Source organism: Bos javanicus, chromosome 19, assembly GCF_032452875.1.
Source record: "Bos javanicus breed banteng chromosome 19, ARS-OSU_banteng_1.0, whole genome shotgun sequence".
NCBI classification, from domain to species: domain Eukaryota; kingdom Metazoa; phylum Chordata; class Mammalia; order Artiodactyla; family Bovidae; genus Bos; species Bos javanicus.
In genome coordinates, this window is record NC_083886.1 from 48,213,453 (window position 1) to 48,237,938 (window position 24,486).

Consider the following 24,486-nt stretch of genomic DNA (forward strand, 5'->3'; position numbering starts at 1 on the left):
TAAATCTTCAATGCTTTTTGATAGTTAGTCTCTTTTTCTCTTGTAACTCTTAAGAGTATCTCTATCTTTGAAGTTCTCATTATCATGTGGCCAAGTGTAGACTTCTTTAATTTTTCCTGCTTGGAACTTCTGATTCCTGAAACTGAACATTTATGCCTTTCATCAAGTCTGAAAACCCTCAGTCCTTATGTTTCAGTATTACCTCACCCCTCTTTTCTCCTTTTTCACTTTTGGAAATTCCTATTATATAGGGGAGATCAGCCCTGGGATTTCTTTGGAAGGAATGATGCTAAAGCTGAAACTACAGTACTTTGGCCACCTCATGCAAAGAGTTGACTCATTGGAAAAGACTCTGATGCTGGGAGGGATTGGGGGCAGAAGGAGAAGGGGACGACAGAGGATGAGATGGCCGGATGGCATCACTGACTCAATGGATGTGAGTCTGAGTGAACCCTGGGAGTTGGTGATGGACAGGGAGGCCTGGTGTGCTGCGATTCATGGGGTTGCAAAGAGTCAGACACGACTGAGCAACTGAACTGATTATATATGTTAAGTCACTTCAGTCGCATCCGACTCTGTGCGACCCCACAGATGGCAGTCCATCAGGCTCCGCCGTCCCTGGGATTTTCCAGGCAAGAACACTGGAGTGGGTTGCCATTTCCTTCTCCAATGCATGAAAGTGAAAAGTGAAAGTGAAGCCACTCAGTCGTGTCTGACTAGTAGCGACCCCATGGACTGCAGCCTACCAAGCTCCTCCATCCATGAGATTCTCCAGGCAAGAGTACTTGAGTGGCTTGCCATTGCCTTCTCTGACCTTCTTATTTGGTTTTTCATATCTTTTTTTCAACTTGCAATGCATTAATAATTGTATAAATATAATTTTATTCAAGGTGGAAATTTTTATAAGTCAATTTTTGTTATCATTATTAAAACTAATTCTATACTTTAGGCAACAGAAGAAAAGAAAGATGAAGAAGAGGAAGGCCTAGAGGAGGGGACAGAGAAGGAAGAAGAGAAAAGATAAAATAACACCACTGTTATGTGATTTAATTGTTTACATTAGCTGTCAAACAGTATCTAAGTTACTGAGATTATACAATTCCTATTTTACTTTTTATGCATATTATTGTCTTATCATTATAAAAGTTTCTTTACTTAGGTTGAAAGAAAAATGTCTGACTCCCCTCCTTGATTCTGAAGAGCTGAACAAGCCTTCATTGTACCTTACTCCTTCCCCTACAACTGATAAGGATGTTTAATATGTACACATTTCCTTTTCTAAAGGAGAGAAGATTCACCCTGAGGACCTGAAAAATGTTCTTAAAAACATGGGAATAGAGATCACAAAAAAGGAACACAAGAAGCTTATAAAAACTCTGCCCGTTTCTGGTAAGCATTTAAGTGTGTTCTATATCATTGAAGTCTAAAAATGTATTCCTTCAACAAACATTTACTGAAGCTCTGTTTTGTACATAGCACTGTACTAAACTCTGCTGGGCAGGTACCTTGACTGTGGGGAGCACGTTTCCTCAAGTTCCTGCCCTCCTAAACAGAACTTCAGGGAAGGTTAGTTGTAGGGTTTTGTATAAGAAATTCTAACATTTGAAACATTTTATGTCAATTAAAAATATTGTTTAAAGATTCGATCTTAGCATTTTTTTGAAATCCTGTTCTTTCCACTTAGATTTTGGTTTAGGAAACTGGGACCTCTTTAGACAGAAGGCCCATAGAGGACACACATGTTCTTTCATCTCTTTAGGGGAAATCTAAAGTCTAAGCTGTAAGAGGAGAAAAGGGAAGGAGGATAGGAAAATGAAGAAAGAAAAATAAAGCCAAATTAGAGAGGAGAAATGGTAAAGAAAAAGCTACGTGTGATTCAGCCAAGTAGGATGTCACTAGCCGTGGTCTTCTATTCTGTCCAGTGGATAGATTCACTGCACTGAATTTTCTGAGTACTTTTTATTTCGAGAATAAACTTTGATAAATTTAAGTTTTCCCTTTCTGAAAGTAAATACTGATTCTTATGAATCATCAGAAACTCAATTATGCTTTTTGTTTTTGTTGTTGTTTGTTTGTTTACAGCTGATAAAAAGGTGTTTAAGAAAGAATTACTAAGGGGTGTGAAGTCTTTCAAAGGTGAGTGGAAAAAAAGACATGTGTCCATGTGTGCCCAGTCATCACCATATCATTGAAAAATTATTTGTAAACATCATTTTTAAGACTATATCATGTTGTATTTACACATACACAATTTACTTGATTATTCTTTTCTCTTTTTAAAATTTATTTATTTTTTTATTGAAGGATAATTGCTTTACAGAATTTTTTTGTTTTCTGTCAAACCTGAACATGAATCAGCCATAGGTATACATATATCCCCTCCCTCCTGAGCCCCCCTCCCATCTCCCTCCCCATCCCACCCCTCCAGGTTAACACAGAACCCCTGTTTGAGTTTCCTGAGCCATACAGCAAATTCCCATTGGAATTTTACACATGGTGATGTAAGTTCCCATGTTACTCTCTATATACATCTCACCATCTCCTCCTCTCTCCCCATGTCCATAAGTCTATTCTCTGTGTCTGTTTCTCCATTGCTGCCCTGTACATAAATTCTTCAGTACCATTTTTCTATATGCCATATATATGCATTAAAATATGATGTTTATCTTTCTCTTCCTCTTACTTCACTCTGTATAATAGGTTCTAGGTTCATCCACCTCATCAGAACTGACTCAAAGGTGTTCCTTTTTATGGCTGAGTAATATTCCATTGTGTATATGTACTGCAACTTCTTTATCCATTCATCTGTTGATGGACATCTAGGTTGCTTCCATGTTCTAGCTATTGTAATTAATGCTGCAATGAACAATGGGATACATGTCTTTTTCAGTTTTGGTTTCCTCAGGGTATATGCCTAGGAGTGGGATTGCCAGGTTATATGGTGGTTTTATTCCTAGTTCTTTAAGGAATCTCCATACCGTCCACCATAGTGGCTGAATCAATTTACATTCCCACCAATAGTGCAAGAGCAATCCCTTTTCTCTACACCCTTTCCAGCATTTATTGTTTGTATACTTTTTGATGATAGCCATTCTGACCAGTGTAAGGTGATATCTCATTGTAGTTTTAATTTGCATTTCTCTAATAAGAGCAATGTTGAGCATCTTTTCATGTGTTTGTTAGCCATCTGTATGTCTTCCTTGGAGAAATGTCTGTTTAGGTCTTTTTCCCACTTTTTGATTGGGTTGTTTGTTTTTGTTTTTCTGGTATTGAGTTGCATGAGCTGCTTATATATTTTGGAAATTAATCCTTTGTCATTTGTTTCATTTGCTATTATTTTATCCCATTCTGAGGGTTGTCTTTTCACCTTGCTTATAGTTTCCTTTGCTGTGCAAAAGCTTTTAAGTTTAAACAGGTCCCACTTGTTTACTTTTGTTTTTATTTCCATTAATCTAGGAGGTGCGTCATAGAGGATCTTGCTTTGATTTATGTCATTGAGTGTTCTGCCTATGTTTTCCTCTAAGAGTTTTATAGTTTCTGGTCTTACATTTAGATCTTTAATCCATTTTGATTTTATATTTCTGTATGATGTTAAAAAGTGTTCTAATTTCATTCTTTTACATGTAGCTGTCCAGTTTTCCCAGCACCATTTATTGAAGAGGCTGTCTTTTCCTCATTGCATATTCTTGCCTCCTTTGTCAAAAATAAGGTATCCAGAGGTGTGTGGGTTTATTTCTGAGCTTTCTACCTTGTTCCATTGGTATATTTCTGTTTTTATGCCAGTACCATACTGTCTTGATGACTGTGGCTTTGTAATATACAATGAAGTCAGGAAGTTTGATTCCTCCAGCTCCATTCTTCTTTCTCAGGACTGCTTTGGCTATTCAGGGTCTTTTGTGTTTCTGTATGAATTGTGAAATTTTTTGTTCTAGTTCTTTGAAAAATGTCATTGGTAATTTGATAAAGATCACATTGAGTCTGTAGACTGTATTTGGTAATATAGTCATTTTTACAATATTGACTCTTCTTACCCAGGAACATGGAATATCTCTCCATCTGTTTATGTTGTCTTTGATTTCTTTCATTAGTGTCTTATAATTTTCTGTGTACAGTTCTTTTGTCTCCTTAGTAAGTTTATTCCTAGATACTTAATTCTTTTTATTGCAATGGTGAATGGGATTGATTCCTTAATTTCTCTTTCTAATTTTTCATTGTTAGTATATAGAAATGCAAGTGATTTCTGTATATTGATTTTGTATCCTGCAACTTTGCTAAATTCACTGATTAGCTCTAGTAATTTTCTGATAAGATCTTTAGGGTTTTCTATGTACAGTATCATGTCATCTACAAATGATGAGAGCTTTACTTCTTCTTTTCCAATCTGGATTCCTTTTATTTCTTTTTCTTCTCTGATTGCTATAGCTAGGACTTCCAGAACTATGTTGAATAATAGTGGTGAAAGTGGGCACACCTGTCTTGTTCCTGATCTTAGGGGGAATGTTTTCAGTTTTTAACCATTGAGAATAATGTTTGTTCTAGGTTTATCATATATGGCCTTTACTATGTTGAGGTAGGTTCCTTCTATGCCCATTCTTTGAAGAGTTTTGATCATTAATGGGTGCTGAATTTTGTCAAAGGCTTTTTCTGCATCTATTGAGATGATCATATGGTTTTTATCTTTCAATTGGTTAATATGGTGTATCACATTGATTGATTTGTGTATATTGAAGAATCCTTGCATCCCTGGAATAAACCCAACTTGATCATGGTGTGTGAGCTTTTTGATGTACTGCTGAATTCTGTTTGTTAAAATTTTGTTGAGGATTTTTGCATCTATGTTCATCAATGATAGTGGCCTATAGTTTTCTTTTTTTGTGTTGTCTTTGTCTGGTTTTGGTATCAGGGTGATGGTGGCCTCATAAAATGACTTTGGAAGTGTTCCTTCCTCTGAAATTTTTTGAAAGAGTTTTAGAAGGATAGGCATTAGCTCTTCTCGAAATGTTTGATAGAATTCTCATGTGAAGCCATCTGGTCCTGGGCTTTTGTTTTTTGGGAGATTTTTTGATCCCAGCTTCAATTTCAGTGCTTGTAATTGGGTTGTTTATAATTTCTATTTCTTCCTGGTTCAGTCTTGGAAGATTGAACTTTTCTAAGAATCTGTCCATTTTTTCCAGGTTATCCATTTTATTGCCATATAGTTGTTCAAATAGTCTCTTATAATCCTTTGTATTTCTGCATTGTCTGTTGTAACTTCTCCTTTCTCATTTCTAATTTTGTTGATTTGATTCTTCTCTCTTTTTTTCTTGATGAGTCTAAAGGCTTGTCAATTTCGTTTATCTTCTCGAAGAACCAGCTTTTAGTTTTCTTAATCTTTACTATTGTTTCTTTCACTTCTTTTTCATTTATTTCTGCTTGGATCTTTATGATTTCTTTCCTTCTACTAATTTTGGAGGTTTTTAGTTCTTCTTTTTCCAGTTGTTTTAGGTGAAGTTAGGTTGTCTATTAGATGTTTTTCTTGTTTCTTGAGGTAGGATTGTATTGCTGTAAACTTCCCTCTTAGAACTGCTTTTGCTGCATCCTGTAGATTTTGAGTTGCCATGTTTTCCTTGTCATTTGTTTCTAGAATTTTTTTTTCCTTTTGATTTCTTTAGTAACCTGTTGGCTATTTAGAAATGTGTTGTTTAATCTCCATGAGTTTCTGTTTCTTATAGTTTTTTTCTAGTAATTGATATCTAGTCTCATAGTGCTGTGGTCAGAAAAGATGCTTGATATGATTTCAGTTTTCTTAAACTTACTGAGGTTTGATTTGTGACCCAAGATGTGGTCTATCCTGGAGAATGTTTCATGTGCACTTTGGAAGAAGGTGTATTCTTCTGCATTTGGATGGAATGTCCTGAAGATAAAAATGAGATCCATCTCATCTAATGTATCATTTAAGACTTGTGTTTCCTTATTACTTTTCTGTTTTGATGATCTGTCCATTGATGTGAGTGGGGTGTTAAAGTCTCCTACTATTATTGTGTTACTGTCAATTTCTCCTTTTATGTCTGTTAGTGTTTGTCTTATGTACTGAGGTGCTGCTCTGTTGGGTGCATAGGTATTTACAGTTGTTATGTCTTCCTCCTGGATTGATCCCTTGATCATTATGTAGTGTCCTTCCTTATCTCTTGTAGTCTTCTTTACTTTAAGGTCTTTTTTTTTCTGATATGAAGATTGCTACTCCAGCTTTCTTTTGCTTCCCATTTGCATGGAATAAGTTTTTCCATCGTCTCATATTCAGTCTATATGTGTCTTTAGGTCTGAAGTGGGTTTTCTGTAGACAGCATAGATATGGGTCTTGTTTCTGTATCCATTCAGCCAGCCTGTGTCTTTTGGTTGGAGCATTTAACCCATTTACATTTAAAGTAATTATTGATATATATGTTCCTATTGCCATTTTCTTAATTGTTTGTGGTTGATTTTGTAGATCTTTTTTCTTTTCTTGTATTTCTTGACTATGTAAGTCCCTTTAACATTTGCTGTAAAGCTGGTTTGATTTTTCTTTTCTTATTGAACATTTAGGTAGTCTGTAATGCTTTACTATTATGCATATGTGATCTTTATACATAAATATTTACTCAACTTTAAAATCATTTTTAGATAGAGCTTTCCAACTAGAATTACCAGGTCAAAGGATCTTAACTCTTTGGTGTATATAAATGAATAAGAGTACCCATTACTGTCATGTATTGGCCACTATATACTGTTTCACATTTTTTGAGCCTTGTTAATTTCACAGATGAAAAATGGAGTATTTTATTTATTGGTGAAGTTGAAAATGGCTTATATCTTTCAGTCTTTTAATTATTTGTTTGGCATCTTGTCCACTATCCTATGGCATCTTTGCATTTTTCCTATTAATTTCAATGACTTCTTTATAAGGATATTAGCACATTGTCATGTCTATAGAAAATATTTTTCCATTTGGTTGTTTGCATCTTTACTTTATTATGTTGTATTTTTTAACAACAGTTTTATTAAAGTATAATTTATACACCTTGTAATTTAGCCACTTAAAATGTACAATTCAATGCTTTTTAGTATAGTAACAGAGTTGTGCAACCGTCACTACAATTAATTTAGAACATTGTCATTACCAAAAAGAAACTGCACTAATTAGCAGTCACTCCCCATTCCCTATAACTCTCGCAGACCTAGGCAGCCACCAAATTACTTTCTGTCCACTATGTTGTACTTCAGTACACAGACATTTTTCATTTTTATGTGTTTATATCAGTCATTCCTTCTGTGATTTCTTCTTGTCATTTTGTATTTAGAAAGCCTGCCTCATTAACTAGTTTTTCTGTAGTATAAATTACATTAAGAAGCTAATTTATTGTTACTGTAGGAAGTTTCAGATCTTACTTTTTGACCAGAATGACATGATTTGGTTGTTGTCATTGTCTAATTTACCAGAGTTGCTAAACTCTTTCTTTACATTTTTCTCCCCAATATAAACTTCTCCCAGTTAGTTTTGGGATCATATTTTGTTTCTTATTCCACACAACTTGGTGTAAAGCTCTTTTGTGCTTTTATTTCTAGGTAAGTGTTAACAGTCTGAATTTTTCATTTCATGACATTCTTATCTATTTTCTCTTGTTTTTATTAAGGAGGCAAGGTTACTGTCAGTGACCTAAGTAATGTTCTACAAAACACTGGATTCAAACTTGAAGCAAAGGAAATCCAGGACTTGCAGACCCACCTACCAATTACTGGTGAGCCTTTAGGATGCCTTTATCTTGTAGATGATGACTCAGCTCACTCTGAAAGCAGTGAGGAAAGACATGTTCAGAAGAGAAAACTGAAAGCAGAGATACAATGTAGAGGCTGTTGCTGAAGTTCAGATGACAGAGCCTTATAAAAATCCAGATAATAAGGGTCTTATTTAGGGAGCCACACTGGTAATATATTGGGAAGACTGATCTGATGTGGTAGGTGAAAGGGAGATAAAGAATAAAAGTGTGAATCAGAGGACTGTGGATCATGGGATTGCCTCAGAACAAAAAATGGGGTGGGGGGAAAGAGAACAGAGAGAAAATACCTTTTTAGGACATAATTGAAGTAATTACAGGAAAGTTAGATACAAGGTATCAGCCAATTGAGTAAGATAAGGAAGAAAGATAAAGGAAAGATAAAAAAGAATTAGGAAAAGATTATATAAGATACATACATAAGAATATAGACTGACCTTTTTTTTTTTAATAGCGTAACTGGAATGGAATCAGGGCTAAGATGAAAGGACTCAGACTGAAGAAAAGAAGGGGAGTAGTCTCTTCTTTCTTCACTGGAGAATCTTGCCTGGCATGGGGGCTGGTTTCAAGTTTCCTTTGTAATAGCATGGAACCCCAAGGACTAGAAAGAAGATCTTTTTCTAGAGCAAGATTTCATTGTACAAGGATAAAAGTCATGAGTTTTAAACACATTTCTTTGTACCAACAATATGCCAGCATTGTGTTGTATTGCTTTATTTAACTTGGCAACTGTTTATACTATTTCTGTGCAATGTATTTATTATTAATAGATACATTAACACCTTCAGTTCAGTTCAGTTCAGCTCAGTCGCTCAGTCGTGTCTGACTCTTTGCGACCCGTGAATCGCAGCACGCCAGGCCTCCCTGTCCATCACCAACTCCCGGAATTCACTCAGACTCACGTCCATCGAGTCAGTGATGCCATCCAGCCATCTCATCCTCTGTCGTCCTCTTCTCCTCCTGCCCCCAATCCCTCCCAGCATCAGAGTCTTTTCCAATGAGTCAACTCTTCGCATGAGGTGGCCAAAGTACTGGAGTTTCAGCTTTAGCATCATTCCTTCCAAAGAAATCCCAGGGCTGATCTCCTTCAGAATGGACTGGTTGGATCTCCTTGCAGTCCAAGGGACTCTCAAGAGTCTTCTCCAACACCACAGTTCAAAAGCATCAATTCTTCGGCGCTCAGCCTTCTTCACAGTCCAACTCTCACATCCATACATGACCACAGGAAAAACCATAGCCTTGACTAGACGGACCTTTGTTGGCAAAGTAATATCTCTGCTTTTCAATATGCTATCTAGGTTGGTCATAACTTTCCTTCCAAGGAGTAAGCGTCTTTTAATTTCATGGCTGCAGTCACCATCTGTAGTGATTTTGGAGCCCAGAAAAATAAAGTCTGACACTGTTTTCCACTGTTTCCCCATCTATTTCCCATGAACTGATGGGACCAGATGCCATGATCTTCATTTTCTGAATGTTGAGCTTTAAGCCAACTTTTTAACTCTCCTCTTTCACTTTCACCAAGAGGCTTTTGAGTTCCTCTTCGCTTTCTGCCATAAGGGTGGTGTCATCTGCATATCTGAGGGTATTGATATTTCTCCCGGCAATCTTGATTCCAGCTTGAGCTTCATCCAGCCCAGTGTTTCTCATGATGTACTGTGCACATAAGTTAAATAAGCAGGGTGACAATATACAGCCTTGACGTACTCCTTTTCCTATTTGGAACCAGTCTGTTGTTCCATGTCCAGTTCTAATAGTTGCTTCCTGACCTGCATACAAGTTTCTCAGGAGGAAGGTCAGGTGGTCTGGTATTCCCATCTCTTTCAGAATTTTCCACAGTTTATTGTGATCCACCCAGTCAAAGGCTTTGACATAGTCAATAAGGCAGAAATAGATGTTTTTCTGGAACTCTCTTGCTTTTTCGATGATCCAGCAGATGTTGGCAATTTGGTCTCTGGTTCCTCTGCCTTTTCTAAAACCAGCTTGAACATCTGGAAGTTCACGGTTTATATTATTGCTAAAGCCTGGCTTGGAGAATTTTGAGCATTACTTTGTAGTGTGTGAGATGAGTGCAATTGTGGGGTAGTTTGAGCATTCTTTGGCATTGACTTTCTTTGGGGTTGGAATGAAAACTGACCTTTTCCAGTCCTGTGGCCACTGAGTTTTCCAAATTTGCTGGCGTATTGAGTGCAGCACTTTCACAGCATCGTCTTTCAGGATTCGGAATAGCTCCACTGGAATTCCATCACCTCCACTAGCCCACTTGACTTCACATTCCAGAATATCTGGCTCTAGGTCAGTGATCACACCATCGTGATTATCTGGGTCATGAAGATCTTTTTTGTACAGTTTTTCTGTGTATTCTTGCCACCTCTTCTTAATATCTTCTGCTTCTGTTAGGTCCATACCATTTCTGTCCTTTATTGACCCCATCTTTGCATGAAATGTTCCCTTGGAATCTCTGATTTTCTTGAAGTGATCCCTAGTCTTTCCCATTCTGTTGTTTTCTTCTATTTCTTTGCACTGATCGCTGAGGAAGGCTTTCTTATCTCTTCTTGCTATTCTTTGGAACTCTGCATTCAGATGCTTATAGCTTTCCTTTTCTCCTTTGCTTTTCGCTTCTCTTCTTTTCACAGCTATTTGTAAGGCCTCCCCAGACAGCCATTTTACTTTTTTGCATTTCTTTTCCATGAGGATGGTCTTGATCCCTGTCTCCTGTACAATGTCACGAACCTCAGTCCATAGTTCATCAGGCACTCTGTCTATCAGATCTAGGCCCTTAAATCTATTTCTCACTTCCACTGTATAATCATAAGGGATTTGATTTAGGTCATACTTGAATGGTCTAGTGGTTTTCCCTACTTTCTTCAATTTAAGTCTGAATTTGGCAATAAGGAGTTCATGATCTGAGCCACAGTCAGCTCCTGGTCTTGTTTTTGCTGACTGTATAGAGCTTCTCTATATTTGGCTGCAAAGAATATAATCAATCTGATTTTGGTGTTGACCATCTGGTGATGTCCATGTGTAGAGTCTTCCTCTTACTAGATATATATTTGTAGATATCTTCTCACATTCAGTAGGTTGCCTTCTCATTTTGTTGATGGTTCCTTTTTATGTACAAAAGCATTTTCAGTTCAGTTCAGTTCAGTCTCTCAGTCATGTCAGACTCTTTGTGACCCCATGAGTCACAGCACTCCAGGCCTCCCTGTCCATCACCAACTCCCGGAGTTCACCCAAACTCATGTACATCGAGTTGGTGATGCCATCCAGCCATCTCATCCTCTGTCATCCCCTTCTCCTCCTGCCCCCAGTCCCTCACAGCTTCAGGGTCTTTGCCAATGAGTCAACTCTTTGCATGAAGTGGCCAAAGTATTGGAGTTTCAGCTTCAGCATCAGTCCTTCCAATGAACACCCAGGACTGGTCTCCTTTAGGATGGACTGGTTGGATCTCCTTGCAGTCCAAAGGACCCATAAGAGTCTTCTTCAGCACCACAGTTCAAAAGCATCAATTCTTCTATGCTCAGCTTTCTTCACAGTACAACTCTCACATCCATACATGACCACTGAAAAAACCATAGCCTTGACTATACAGACCTTTGTTGGCAAAATAATATCTCTGCTTTTCAATATGCTATCTAGGTTGGTCATAACTTTCCTTCCAAGGAGTAAGCGTCTTTTAATTTCATGGCTGCAGTCACCATCTGCAGTGATTTTGGAGCCCAAAAAAATGAAGTCTGACACTGTTTCCCCATCTATTTCCCATGAACTGATGGGACCAGATGCCATGATCTTCGTTTTCTGAATGTTGAGCTTTGAACCGACTTTTTCACTCTTCTTTTTCACTTTCATCAAGAGGCTCTTTAGTTCTTCACTTTCTGCCATAAGGGTGGTGTCATCTGCATATCTAGGTTATTGATATTTCTCCCGGCATACTTGATTCCAGCTTGTGCTTCTTCCAGCCCAGCATTTCTCATGATATACTCTGCATAGAAGTTAAGTAAGCAGGGTGACAATATACAGCCTTGATGTATTCCTTTTTCTATTTGGAACCAGTCTGTTGTTCCATGTCCAGTTCTAACAGTTGCTTCCTGACCTGCCTACAGGTTTCTCAAGAGGCAGGTCAGGTGATCTGGTATTCCCATCTCTTTCAGAATTTTCCACAGTTTATTGTGATCCACACAGTCAAGGCTTTGGCATAGTCAATAAAGCAGAAATAGATGTTTTTCTGGAACTCTTTTGCTTTTTCAATGATCCAGCAGATGTTGGCAATTTGATCTCTGGTTCCTCTGCCTTTTCTAAAACCAGCTTGAACATCTGGAAGTTCATAGTTCACAGACTGCTGAAGCCTGGCTTGGAGAATTTTGAACATTACTTTACTAGTATGTGAGATGAATGCAATTGTACAGTAGTTTGAGCATTCTTCGGCATTGCCTTTCTTTGGGATTAGAATGAAAACTGACCTTTTCCAGTCCTGTGGCCACTACTGGGTTTTCCAAATTTGCTGGCATATTGAGTGCAGCACTTTCACAAGCATCATCTTTCAGGATTTGAAATAGCTCCACTGGAATTCCATCACCTCCACTAGCTTTGTTTGTAATGATGGTTCCTAAGGCCCACTTGACTTCACATTCCAGGATGTCTGGCTCTAGGTGAGTGATCACACCATCGTGATTATCTGGGTCGTGAAGATCTTTTTAATTTAGTATATTTTGTTTAGCTTTTTTTTTTGTTGAAGCATTTTAGTTTAATGTAATTCTATTTGAATATTTTTGCTTTTGTTTCCCTTGCCTAAGGAGATACATCCAAAAAATACATATATATTTCTAAGTCCAATGTTTAAGAGCTTACTGCCTATGTTTTTTTCTAGGAGTTTTATCATTTCAGGGCTTACATTTAAGTCTTTAATCCATTTTGAGTTTATCTTGGTATGTGGTTTAAGAAAATGGTTCAGATTTCCCAGACTACTTATTGAAGAGACTTGTGTATTTAATTTTTCAATTATCTTTGTTAAAGATACTTTATTATCTTTGTTATTGTTGTTGTTTAGTCTCTAAGTGCTGTCCAATGCTTTTGTGACACCATGGACTATAGCCCACCAGGTTGCTCTGTCCATGGGATTTCCCATGTAAGAATACTGGAGTGGGTTGCTGTTGCCTTCTCCAGGCGATCTTCCAACCCAGGGATCAAACCGGTGTCTCCTGAATTGGCAGGTGGATTCTTTACCACTGAGCCACTTGGTACAAATACCTGAATCTAAATTCTGAATTTCTTACAGAAGATGAAGAGGTTGGCTTGGATGTGTTGATGGATGCAGCAAACACTTTTACAGGTGAGTAAGAATTTGTATCAGATGTTATAAAATTGAGGTCTTGATGTTTTATGGAGAATTACTTACTTACAGCAGTAGTTTACTCTGTCCAGTCACTAGTAAGTTCACTCTGCTCTTTTATCTATTTATTGATAATTTTGACTTGTTGACAATAGTTTAGGTTATTAGAGATTTAGAGAAAGTGTGGCCCCTTCCATAAGGAATATTAACTTGTCCAGTGTTTTGGCCAGTAATGTGCTCTCATTTCTCTAGTGTTTAAAAAAATCAAAATATAGGTGAACACAATAAATCTTAATGTGAAGTTTTTGCATCAGGAAATGTGATCTCTTTGAACAGTCTGTTCCATAATTCAGGTTAAGAAGCAGTAACAGAGATATTACTTGCCTGTAGACTCTACTTACCATTACGAGTCATTGTGCCTCTGTGTTACTCTATGCCACACTGACCCATACACAGGATAGAAATGTTATCTATCTTCTGATTTGAATTTAAAAAGCCTTTCAAGTAATGGATTTCACAATAACTCTGTGTAAGTGAAGTCAGCTCATGTATTTAAACTTCATCCTGCAGTTAAAAGTAAGGTTGTACTGAATTATTTTTTTATAATTTAGAATAATTAGACTTCTTAATATTATCACCTGAAACAATTCCCATCTATTCAAAGGAGACAAGGTGGAAGCCAGTGACTTTAAAACTGTGCTGGGAAACATGGGACTCGAGCTCACTGAAAAAGAACAGTTTCTGCTGTCAAAAACTCTGCCAATCTCTAGTGAGTAGTTAACGTCCCATCCTGGTGCTCAGGGAAATGTGACATTGTGGGCTTTGGAGTGAGAATTGTCCAGTGTCCTGAGAAACCCCCTAAGAAAAATGCAGATGAGACAGAAGAAACTTTGTTACTGTTACTTGTGTTTTCATTTGGAAGTAAGAGACTTCTCTCTTTTCTATTCATTCAGTGATTAAATATTTTTTTATTTTAATAGCTACACAGCTAAATCGTTAGGTAGTCCTCTGAAAATGCACCCCACATCCTAAGTTCCTCCCCCAGTAGCTCTCCCACAGTCCAGCAACTAAATTGTAAACATGTAAGAGCCAGGAACATTTTGGACCATGTGCTTATATTGTCAGTACCCATTCTGATTGGTCAGTGTCCCAGTGAGTTAGTTCCTCAAAAGTTTCACCTCCTGGGCACCTGTGTAGACTCACCCACAGAGACCCTAGAGGCCAGCCTGTGCTTCAACTGTACCTCCTGCCTAATTCCAGAGACCTCAACATATAGACATTCTTCCCCTGCCCCATAGTTCCCATCCCTCATTGTTCCCCAGGCAAGAGAGCCTCAGTTCAGTTCAGTCACTCAGTCATGTCTGACTCTTTGTGACCCCATGGACCACAGCACGCCAGGCTTCCCTGTCCATCACCAACTCCCAGAGCTTACTCAACTTATGTCCATTGAGTCGGTGATGCCATCCAACCATCATCCTCTGTCATCCCCTTCTCCTCCTGACTTCAATCTTTCCCAGCTTCAGGGTTTTTTCTAATGAGTCAGTTCTTCACATCAGGTGGCCAAAGTACTGGAGCTTCAGCTTCAGTATCAGTCCTTCCAATGAATATTCAGGACTGATTTCCTTTAGGATGGAATGGTTGGATCTCCTTGCAGTCCAAGGGACTCTCAAGAGTCTTCTCCAACACCACAGTTCAAAAGCATCAATTCTTAGGCACTTAGCTTTCTTTATGTTCCAATGCTCACATTCATACATGACTACTGGAAAAAAACATACCTTTGACTAGAAGGACATTTGTTGGCAAAGTAATGTCTCTGCTTTTTAATATGCTATCTAGGTTTGTCATAGCTTTTCTTCCAAGAAGCAAGCGTCTTTTAATTTCATGGCTACAATCACCATCTGCAGTGATTTGGAGCCCAAGAAAACAAAGTCTGTCCCTGTGAGAGAGCCTACACATCACTAAGGAAGTTAGTGACCCTAGCGGCAGAACTGGCACCCTGGGCAGCAAATGCTCAATGCCTCCTGTGAATCCTCCCACATACACCTGAGGCTGTGACTACTCACTGTGTCTAGCATCCCCCCGCCCAGCTGCTCTCAGGGGCCAGTTGTGAGAAATGCAACATTCTTAGGATATTGGCCCCAAGAAAGCAGGATAGAGATGCAGGAAGAAGCAGATGGACTGTAATGGAGATGACTGCCTGCATATGTCAGGTGCTGAGGGTTCTGTGCACTCTGCAGACACTCCTGCTACAGAATGGAGGCCTCTCCCCAGAGGCAGATAACACCTGTGGGGATGAGTTAGGCTGGTAGGTGTCCATTGTTCTCTGTCTCTGTTGAATTTCACCTCCATTTATGAAAAGATTTTGTTTAGAGAACAATTTTTTTTTCATTTCTGTATTATGTTACTTCTTGGGTTGCTACCTGTCTTTAATGTCATCCCTTTTTAGGATCTATCATTAGATCTAAACATATACTTGTAGGAATACGTCCTGGGCCTAGAGCATAGGCAAGGAAAAAAGAAAAAGGCAGAGGAGTCAAAGTGCCATTAAAGAAGAGAAGAATGAGAAGAAGGAATCTTGTGTGTGTGTGTGTGTGTGTGTGTGTGTGTGTGTGTGTGTGTAGCCTGCATCAACTACTGCTGTGTGTTCTACATAAAGGATAGATTGAGAACAATCCTTATCTTTTGTTATAATTTGAAAGTGAAATAGAATAATTTTCTAGGTGAATTGTGTAAAATGTCTTATAAAATGACAAGAGTTTGTCCTTTTTCTTTTGACTTGAATTTTACCATATCTTTCAGGAGATGGAGAGGTATATAAGAAAAGATTACTGAATAGTGTGAAACCTCTCAAAGGTAAGAATCATGAGAATAGCATCTAAAATTTATTGTGTTTTGCATCTACTTTTTAAAATGTCTGATTAGAATTTTGCTCTTTTAATGTTCCACTGATGTACTGATGCTGAATTTAGGCCGGGTAACCTACTATTCTTCTTTGGGTATAAGTACATTTGAAGAACTCATTGTTAGTAACATGTAGCAAGTTTGAAATCTTTATTTCATTAGGTTGGTTATCTTTATCACAGTTCATATGGTTATCTAATTCTTCTTTTTCACCCATGATTACTTCAATTAAAAGCTACAGCACAGTGTTAAGAGAGCATTTTCTCTTCTTGACTCCAATACTAACTCTCTGGGTTCACTTAAATGGCCAGTGTTTCACCCTCCACTTAGGGTGAAACTCAAAGATAAAATCCACTTAAAGACATAATCTTCCACTTCTTGGACTTGCTTATATTTCTTATGTACATCCTCTTCTTTCCTAAGGGAAAAAAATCAGTGTCAATAAACTGGACACTCTAATGAAGAACATGGGAATTCAGCCTGAGAAAGAGGACTATGAAGATTTTCGGACCCATCTGCCGGTTGATGGTAAGTGTTTCAGATACCACTGTACCTTAGGGTTTCTACATAAGAGCTTCTGAAAGCAAACCTCTTTTTTAATCTCTTTTGAAAACTTATGAAATATTTCAAACATATATAAAAATGGAGACAATATAACAAATACAGGCTAAAGTTAACAGATGTTATCATTTTGCACACACCTTCCTTCCCTCATTCTCTCCCTCCCATGTATACCTTTTCTTAAGTAAGATAAAGTTTCATTAATGCCCCAATAAGACCAATTAACCTTGATAAAAGTGTCAAAAAGGCAAAGTTAGGATAATTCATTAGGAAGAAATTGCTAAGGGATGAGCCCCAGTCCAAGATTCCCTTATTAGGGTCTAACAAAGCCAGTGGCCTTGAATTTAAAAAAAAAAAAAAAAGGCAGGTTTCTGTAAGAAAGCTAAATAGCACATCTTTCAGCAGAGCTAGTACATGCCGATCAAAGTGAACAAATTGCTCTTCTTCCTTCAGTGTTCTGTTCTCAGCTAGGGCTTGGCAGGTATAGCTAAGGTAGGCTGCGGCCACCAGTAAACGTCTTCTACGTTACCCTTACCTATATCTGGGCTTAACATAGGAAACAGTTTTAGCCTAGCTTCTGGCCTTAACAGAGGAAACAGTTTTAGCCTATTTTTTAGTTTAAAACTTCACTCTCCTAGGTTTAACAATGCTGGTAATCATGGTCCCTATATATTAGCTAGGAGTCCTCAAAATGATTCCTACCAGAAAAGATATTATTACCAATAAATTATTTTTAGGATCCTTCATTCAATAACACAGTCAAAATTTTTTTCTAATCCAAAAGTGTGACTATTTTTGCACACTGAAATTCATTTGTCTAGCTAGCACGAACTATATGCAAAACCCTGAATGGTAGACAAATTATGCCTGGTAGTATAAAGGAAATTAAGGCATGGTCCCCGCTCTCATATAGTTTACAGTCCTGAAGGTTGGTGGTGGGGAACATAAGCAAAATTTAGAGAGTGGGAAGATAGCATACTGTTAAGCTTTAAGAGTCAGATGCTTATGTAAATAAATGACTTCAGGGTTTCAGATTCTATCTTGACCATTGAAATATGTTCCAGTTATTGGGTTTGAAAAAAGGGAGAGGCCTCTTTTAATAGTATAGATTTAGATTTATACTATTTATATAAATAGATTTAATAGTAATCCCTCTATTAGAAGGGATTGCTATTAAACTTGCTTCTTTACATTAAGGATTATTTGATACTATACAGAAAGTGATATTAATTAAATGAATGCTCATGCTAACATTTTGATCTTTCCTGTTTCTTGTGTATTTTGAGTTAAAAAAGTTACTAAAGAAAATCATGAAAAATAGATGAATTCCAATACTTTACAACTTAATTGTTTACAACTTACAACTTAAATGTTTTATAACCTTTTTCTCTAAGTTTTGAGTTGTGCCTGAATTGTCTTTTCTGACAGAGACTCAAATGGTTGATTTGGATGTGGCAATGGATGATGCAAAAGCTTTCATTGGTGAGTAAGCAGTTACGGGGAAAGGGAATTCATTATTAACTAAGACCTTAATGCTTTATTTTTTCAAAAAAGATGTTTTTAAACAGTCATTTTTTATTTGGGCTATTATTGACATGCTAAATTGACAAAAGACCCTGATGCTGGGAAAGACTGAAGGCAGGAGGAGAAGAGGACAACAGAGGACAAGATGGTTGGATGGCGTCACTGACTCGATGGACCTGAGTTCGAGCAGGCTCCAGGAGTTGGTGATGGACAGGGAAGCCTGGCATGCTGAGTCCATGGGGTCACAAAGAGTCAGACATGACTGAGCAACTGAGCTGAAATTGACTCCCTACAAATTTAATGTTAAATGTTTCTTTTATAATCTGATGTGGGATTTTCCCACATAGAGCTATATTATGTGATGTTTTTATCAATAATGTTTTCCACTTCACCATTGTTTAAACAACCAAAAACCCAGGTCTCCTGCATTGCAGGCAGATTCTTTACCAGCTGAGCCACCCAGGAAGCCCAAAATATAGGTCCACACTGTCCAATCTCAAGGTAAATTTTTGTAGGGTAGCTAGGAAATTCAATTACTGTGTCTAAAGACACAAGAGTTCAGGAAATTTAATGGCTGTTGACTTATATCTGGAATTATAAAAACTTTTCTTTTGCTTGATTTAAAAGTATGAATTCTATTTCTGACTCAATCCACCCACCCACATGTCCTTTGAATCTACATAGTTTAACAAATTTCATAGTCAGTGTGCTCATCTAATTAAAGATGATGCCACATAGGTAATCTGTTTCATAGTTTGAAATCTTTAGTCCATTCCTAAAATTGCTGTTGTTGTTCAGTCGCTAAGTTGTGTCTGACTTTTTGCAGCCCCATAGACTGCAGCATGCCAGGCTCCTCTGTCCTCCACTGTCTCTCACAGTTTGCTCAAATTCATGCTGGTAATGCTATCTAACCACCTCATTCTCTGCCACCCCCTTTGCTTTTGTTTTCAGTCTTTCCCAGCATCAGAGTCTTTTCCTAAAATGAGTCCTAAAATTGTTACATATTAACAATTCCCATCTTTCCAAAGGAGAGAAGGTTACTGTCAGTGATCTGGACAATGTGATGAGGAGAATGGGGCTAGCACTCACTACTGAGGAGCAGAAGGAGCTGCTGAAAACTCTGCCAGTTCATGGTGAGGATTTAGCTCAGCCTGGGCTTGTGTGTGAAAACTGGCGAAATTATATATGTGTATTGTCCAATAAAACCTAAATTGTAAAATGCAATCCTCACACAAGAAGAAATCTTGTTCCTAACATTTTAATACAGAAAATTGACATCTTTTGTTGTTCAGTTGCTAAGTCGTGTGACTCCATGGACTGCAACAGACCAGGCTTCCCTGTCCTTCACTGTCTCCCAGAGTTTGCTCAGTCAGGTCCATTGAGTCAGTGATGCTATCTTTCACTAATATCCCACCATAAGGGCTAAATTATCCCATCTCTCTGGGAGCAATGCCTAATCTAAATCATGACCAAGTCAAAAAGGGAAGTCAAAGGAGAAACAGAAGGAAGGGAAAAGGAAGAAACAAAGAAGAAAGACTATTTTTAATTCAACAGATCAGTTCAGTTCAGTTGCTCAGTCGTGTCTGAGTCTTTGCGACCCCATGAACTGCAGTATGCCAGGCCTCCCTGTCCATCACCAACTCCTGGAGTTTACTCATACTCATGTCCATTGAGTTGGTGATGCCATCCAACCATCATCCTCTGTCATCCCCTTCTCCTCCTGCCTTCAATCTTTCCCAGCATCAGGGTCTTTTCAAATGATTCAGCTCTTCACATTAGGTGGCCAAAGTATTGGAGTTTCAGCTTCAACATCAGTCCTTCCAGTGAACACCCAGGACTGATCTCCTTTAGGATGGACTGGTTGGATCTCCTTGCAGTCCAAGGAACTCTCAAGAGTCTTCTCCAACACCACAGTTCAAAACCATCAGTTCTTCGGTGCTCAGCTTTCTTTATGGTCCAACTCTCACATCCATACATGACCACTGGAAAAACCATAGCCTTGACTAGATGGACCTTTGTTGACAAAGTTATGTCTCTGCTTTTTAATATGCTATCTAGGTTGGCCATAACTTTCCTTCCAAGGAGTAAGCATCTTTTAATTTCATGGCTGCAGTCACCATCTGCAGTGATTTTGGAGCCAGAAAAAAATAAAGTCAGCCACTGTTTCCACTGTTTCCCCATCTATTTCCCAAGAATAGGTAGATTTATATCAATGAAAGCTTCCTTCAGCTTTGGTTTCATTCTTACTTGAGGATAAAACAGAATAACTTCTAAACAAATGAGAAAGGAGTTTTTTTTCTTTTTCTCCTGAAATTATGGATGCTATGTTGTCTCTGTGCTGTCTTTGTTAATATTTCCATCGTTTAACCTATATTCTTAATTGTGTCTTATATTACAGCTGATGGAAAAGTATTTAAGAATAGATTGCTAAAAAGTGTGAAGGCCCTCAAAGGTGAGTGAAAAGTATGATGAAAGGACAAGTAAAAATAAAATCCTTAGTATTTTCTTTTAAATATTCCAAGTTTACTTCCTGCCAATATATTGATCCATTGTTATGACTCATAACCTATCATTCTTCTTTGGGTGCACTGCCCTTTAAGATACAAGTTAAAGTATATTACTGTAGGAAGTTTCTAACACTGTTTTCTGGATAGAACCACGTAAGTTGGTGGTTATTTCAATCAAAAATCATTAGACTGACCTGAAAGTAAAAGTGTAAGTCACTCAGTCACGTCTGACTCTTTTGACCCCCTGAACTGTAGCCCACCAGGCTCCTCCAGATTTTCCAGTCAAGAATATTGGAGTGCATAGCCATTCCCTTTTCCATGGGATCTTCCCAACCCAGGGACTGAACCCAGGTCTCCTGCATAGCAGGCATATTCTTTACCATCTGAGTTACCAGGGAAGCCCCAGGTTTACCTTTTCCTCTCTAAATGACCTCTCATGGAAAATGAAACAGAGTCCCCTGGAGAGACATTAAGGAAGATATCCTATTTCCACTTTCTATACTAATTCAATGTAAACAATTATATTTTTAATTAGAAAAAATATTAAACACAAAATTATAAGAAAATTAATTCTACCACCTACAAAAATTGATATAAAGAAGTAAAAGCCAAGTCACAAGGATGTAATGTACAACATGGTGACTGTGGTGAAGAATACCTTATTTTATATTTAAAAGTTGCTAAGAAAGTAGATCTTAAAAGTTCTTACCACAAGGGGGTAAAATATGTAACTATGTGTGGTGATGGAGGTGAACTAGATTTATTGTGGTGATCACTTTGCAATATATACAAATATGGAATAATTACAATGTATACCTGAAATTAGTATGTTACATGCCAATTAGATCTCATTTTTTTAAAGTGGAAGTCTCCCACTTCCCAGTAATCTAATCCCTCTCCATACAGATAAACACTGTTTACGGTTTAGCTTTGTCTCAGTGGTTACCTTTCTGAATTTTTTCTTTCTTTCAAATCTAAATCTTACAGGCAAATCTAAATCTTGGGAGAGATATATGTTAATAGTTTCTTTGTGCCCTTGCACTTTATTGTCCAATGAGGTTTCTGATGCATGATCATGATTGGCATTTTCCACTCTTAAGTGTCAATACTCTTGTTTTTATTCCATGCTCTTCTTTCCAAAGCACCAAGGGTCAAAATAAAAAAACTGGAATCTTTTGTGGAAAACATGGGAGTTAAACTCAAAGATGAGGAACTTGAGGAACTAATGACCCAACTGTCAGCTGATGGTGAGTGTCAGACATCTTTATGTTCTTCAGAGAAGCACTGAGCCCTTGTATTAGAACTACTGTAAGTAGCCTTTTTAGTACAATAATAAAGTAAGTGTAATAGAAAGACTTAATCTTGACTCAAGAAGAAATATCATCTCCAAAAACACTTTTTAAAAAATACATTGGGAATGTCGTTGCAGGACGCAGCCATGCCTGGGAATACCACACACTTAATGAGTTAAAGAAAAATAAAATTTTAAATTTCATTCATAAGGGAACATGGTAATAAAGGAACATTTAAGAAAGTCAAAAGTCAGATGATGAACTAGGAGAAAATGGTAAGGTCCCTAAGGCATAAAAAGCCCTCATACATTGATTAAAACATACTGACAGTAGAAAAATAGGCAAATATTCATAAAAGAGGATATCTAAAAGTCCAATAACATATGAAAAGATATTTAACCTCACCAGTAATCATGAAAATACAAAATAAAGCAAAGCATGGGAATATTTTCAGTTCTCAGGTAAAAATTAATAAGACTGAGAACATTTAGTTCTGGTGAGAGTATGGGGAAAGGGACTTACTGATAAATTTGGGTGAAAGTTGCCATTGCTCTTGGAAAATCATCTGGCAGTACTTTGGGGGGAAAAAACATCCCTTTTCCCTGGTGAATCTAGCCTACACGCTTGATCTATAATATATGGTATTTCTTTTTGCTGAGGTCTGGTCTGGTCCTTAATTCTGGTCAGGGCATAGACTTGGATTACCATGGTATTGAATGGTTTGCCTTGGAAACGAACAGAGATCATTCTGTCCTTTTTGAGACTGCATCCAAGTACTGCATTTCGGATTCTTTTGTTGACCATGATGGCTAGTCCATTTCTTCTAAGGGATTCCTGCCCACAGTAGTAGATATAATGGTCATCTGAGTGAAATTCACCCATTCTAGTCCATCTTAGTTAACTGATTCCTAGAATGTTGATGTTCACTCTTCTCATCTCCTCTTTGACCACTTCCAATTTGCCTTGATTCATGGGCCTAACATTCCAGGCTCCTATGCAATATTGCTCTTTACAGCATTGAACCTTGGTTCTATCACCAGTCACATCCACAACTGGGTATTGTTTTTGCTTTGGCTCCATCCCTTCATTCTTTCTGGACTTATTTCTCCACTGATCTCCCGTACCATTTTGGGCACCTACTGACCTGGGGAGTTCATCTTTCAGTGTCCTATCTTTTTGCCTTTTCATACTGTTCATGGGGGTCTCAAGGCAAGAATACTGAAGTGGTTTGCCATTCCCTTCTCCAGTGGACCACATTCTGTCAGACCTCTCCACCATGACCCGTCCATCTTGGGTGGCCCCATGCGGCATGGCTTAGTTTCACTGAGGTAGACAAGGCTGTGGTCCATGTGATCAGATTGGCTAGTTGTCTGTGATTGTAGTTTCAGTCTGTCTACCCTCTGATCCCCTCTCTCACTGCCTACCATCTTACTTGGGTTTCACTTACCTTGGACATGGGGTCTCTCTTCACGGCTGCTCCAGTAAAGTGCAGCTGCCACTCTTTATTGTGGATCACAATAAACTGTGGAAAATTTTGAAAGAGATGGGAATACCAGACCACCTGACCTGCCTCCTGAGAAACCTGTATGCAGGTCAGGAAGCAACTATTAGAACTGGACATGGAACAACAGACTGATTCCAAATAGGAAAAGGAGTGTGTCAAGGCTGTATATTGTCACCCTGCTTATTTAACTTCTATGCAGAGTACATCATAAGAAACGCTGGGCTGGAGGAAGCACAAGCTGGAATCAAGATTGCTGGGAGAAATATCAAAAACCTCAGATATGCAGATGACACCACCCTTATGGCAGAAAGTGAAGAACTAAAGAGCCTCTTGATGAAAGTGAAAGAGGAGAGTAAAAAAGTTGACTTAAAGCTCAACATTCAGAAAACTAAGATCATGGCATCCAGTCCCATCAGTTCATGGGAAATAGATGGGGAAACAGTGGAAACAGTGTCAGACTTTATTTTTGGGGGCTCCAGAATCACTGCAGATGGTGACTGCAGCCATGAAATTAAAAGACGCTTACTCCTTGAAAGGAAAGTTATGACCAACCTAGACAGCATATTAAAAAGCAGAGACATTACTTTGCCAACAAAGGTCTGTCTAGTCAAGGCTATGGTTTTTCCAGTGGTCATGTATGGATGTGAGAGTTGGACTATAATGAAAGCTGAGCGCCGAAGAGTTGATGCTTTTGAACTGTGGTGTTGGAGAAGACCTTTGAGAGTCCCTTGGACTGAAAGGAGATCCAACCAGTCACCCTAAAGGAGATCAGTCCTGGGTGTTCATTGGAAGGACTGATGCTGAAGCTGAAACTCCAATACTTTGGCCACCTGATGTAAAGGACTGACTCATTTGAAAAGACCCTGATGCTGGGAAAGTTTGAGGGCAGGAGGAGAAGGGGACGACAGAGGATGAGATGGTTTTATGGCATCACCAACTCAATGGACATAGGTTGGGTGGACTCTGGGAGTTGGTATGGACAGGGAGGCCTGGCATGCTGCAGTTCATGGGGTCGCAAAAGTCAGACATGACTGAGTGACTGAACTGACTGACTGGTCCCTATTCCATCACTAACTTGCTG

The 24,486-nt window shown here is 38.2% G+C and overlaps 1 protein-coding gene across 1 annotated transcript in view; it reads left to right on the forward strand.

The window, feature by feature from the left end:
* Positions 1–24,486, forward strand: part of EFCAB3 (EF-hand calcium binding domain 3) — a 154,595-nt gene that overhangs the window by 74,509 nt on the left and 55,600 nt on the right. Inside the window, exons 25-35 of the mRNA XM_061392259.1 lie at positions 1,285–1,389; positions 2,083–2,136; positions 7,650–7,754; positions 13,063–13,116; positions 13,781–13,885; positions 15,916–15,969; positions 16,441–16,545; positions 18,007–18,060; positions 19,131–19,235; positions 20,501–20,554; positions 21,752–21,856. Of these exons, the coding sequence (XP_061248243.1) occupies positions 1,285–1,389; positions 2,083–2,136; positions 7,650–7,754; positions 13,063–13,116; positions 13,781–13,885; positions 15,916–15,969; positions 16,441–16,545; positions 18,007–18,060; positions 19,131–19,235; positions 20,501–20,554; positions 21,752–21,856 (900 nt within the window). The remainder of the gene's footprint in view (positions 1–1,284; positions 1,390–2,082; positions 2,137–7,649; positions 7,755–13,062; positions 13,117–13,780; positions 13,886–15,915; positions 15,970–16,440; positions 16,546–18,006; positions 18,061–19,130; positions 19,236–20,500; positions 20,555–21,751; positions 21,857–24,486) is intronic.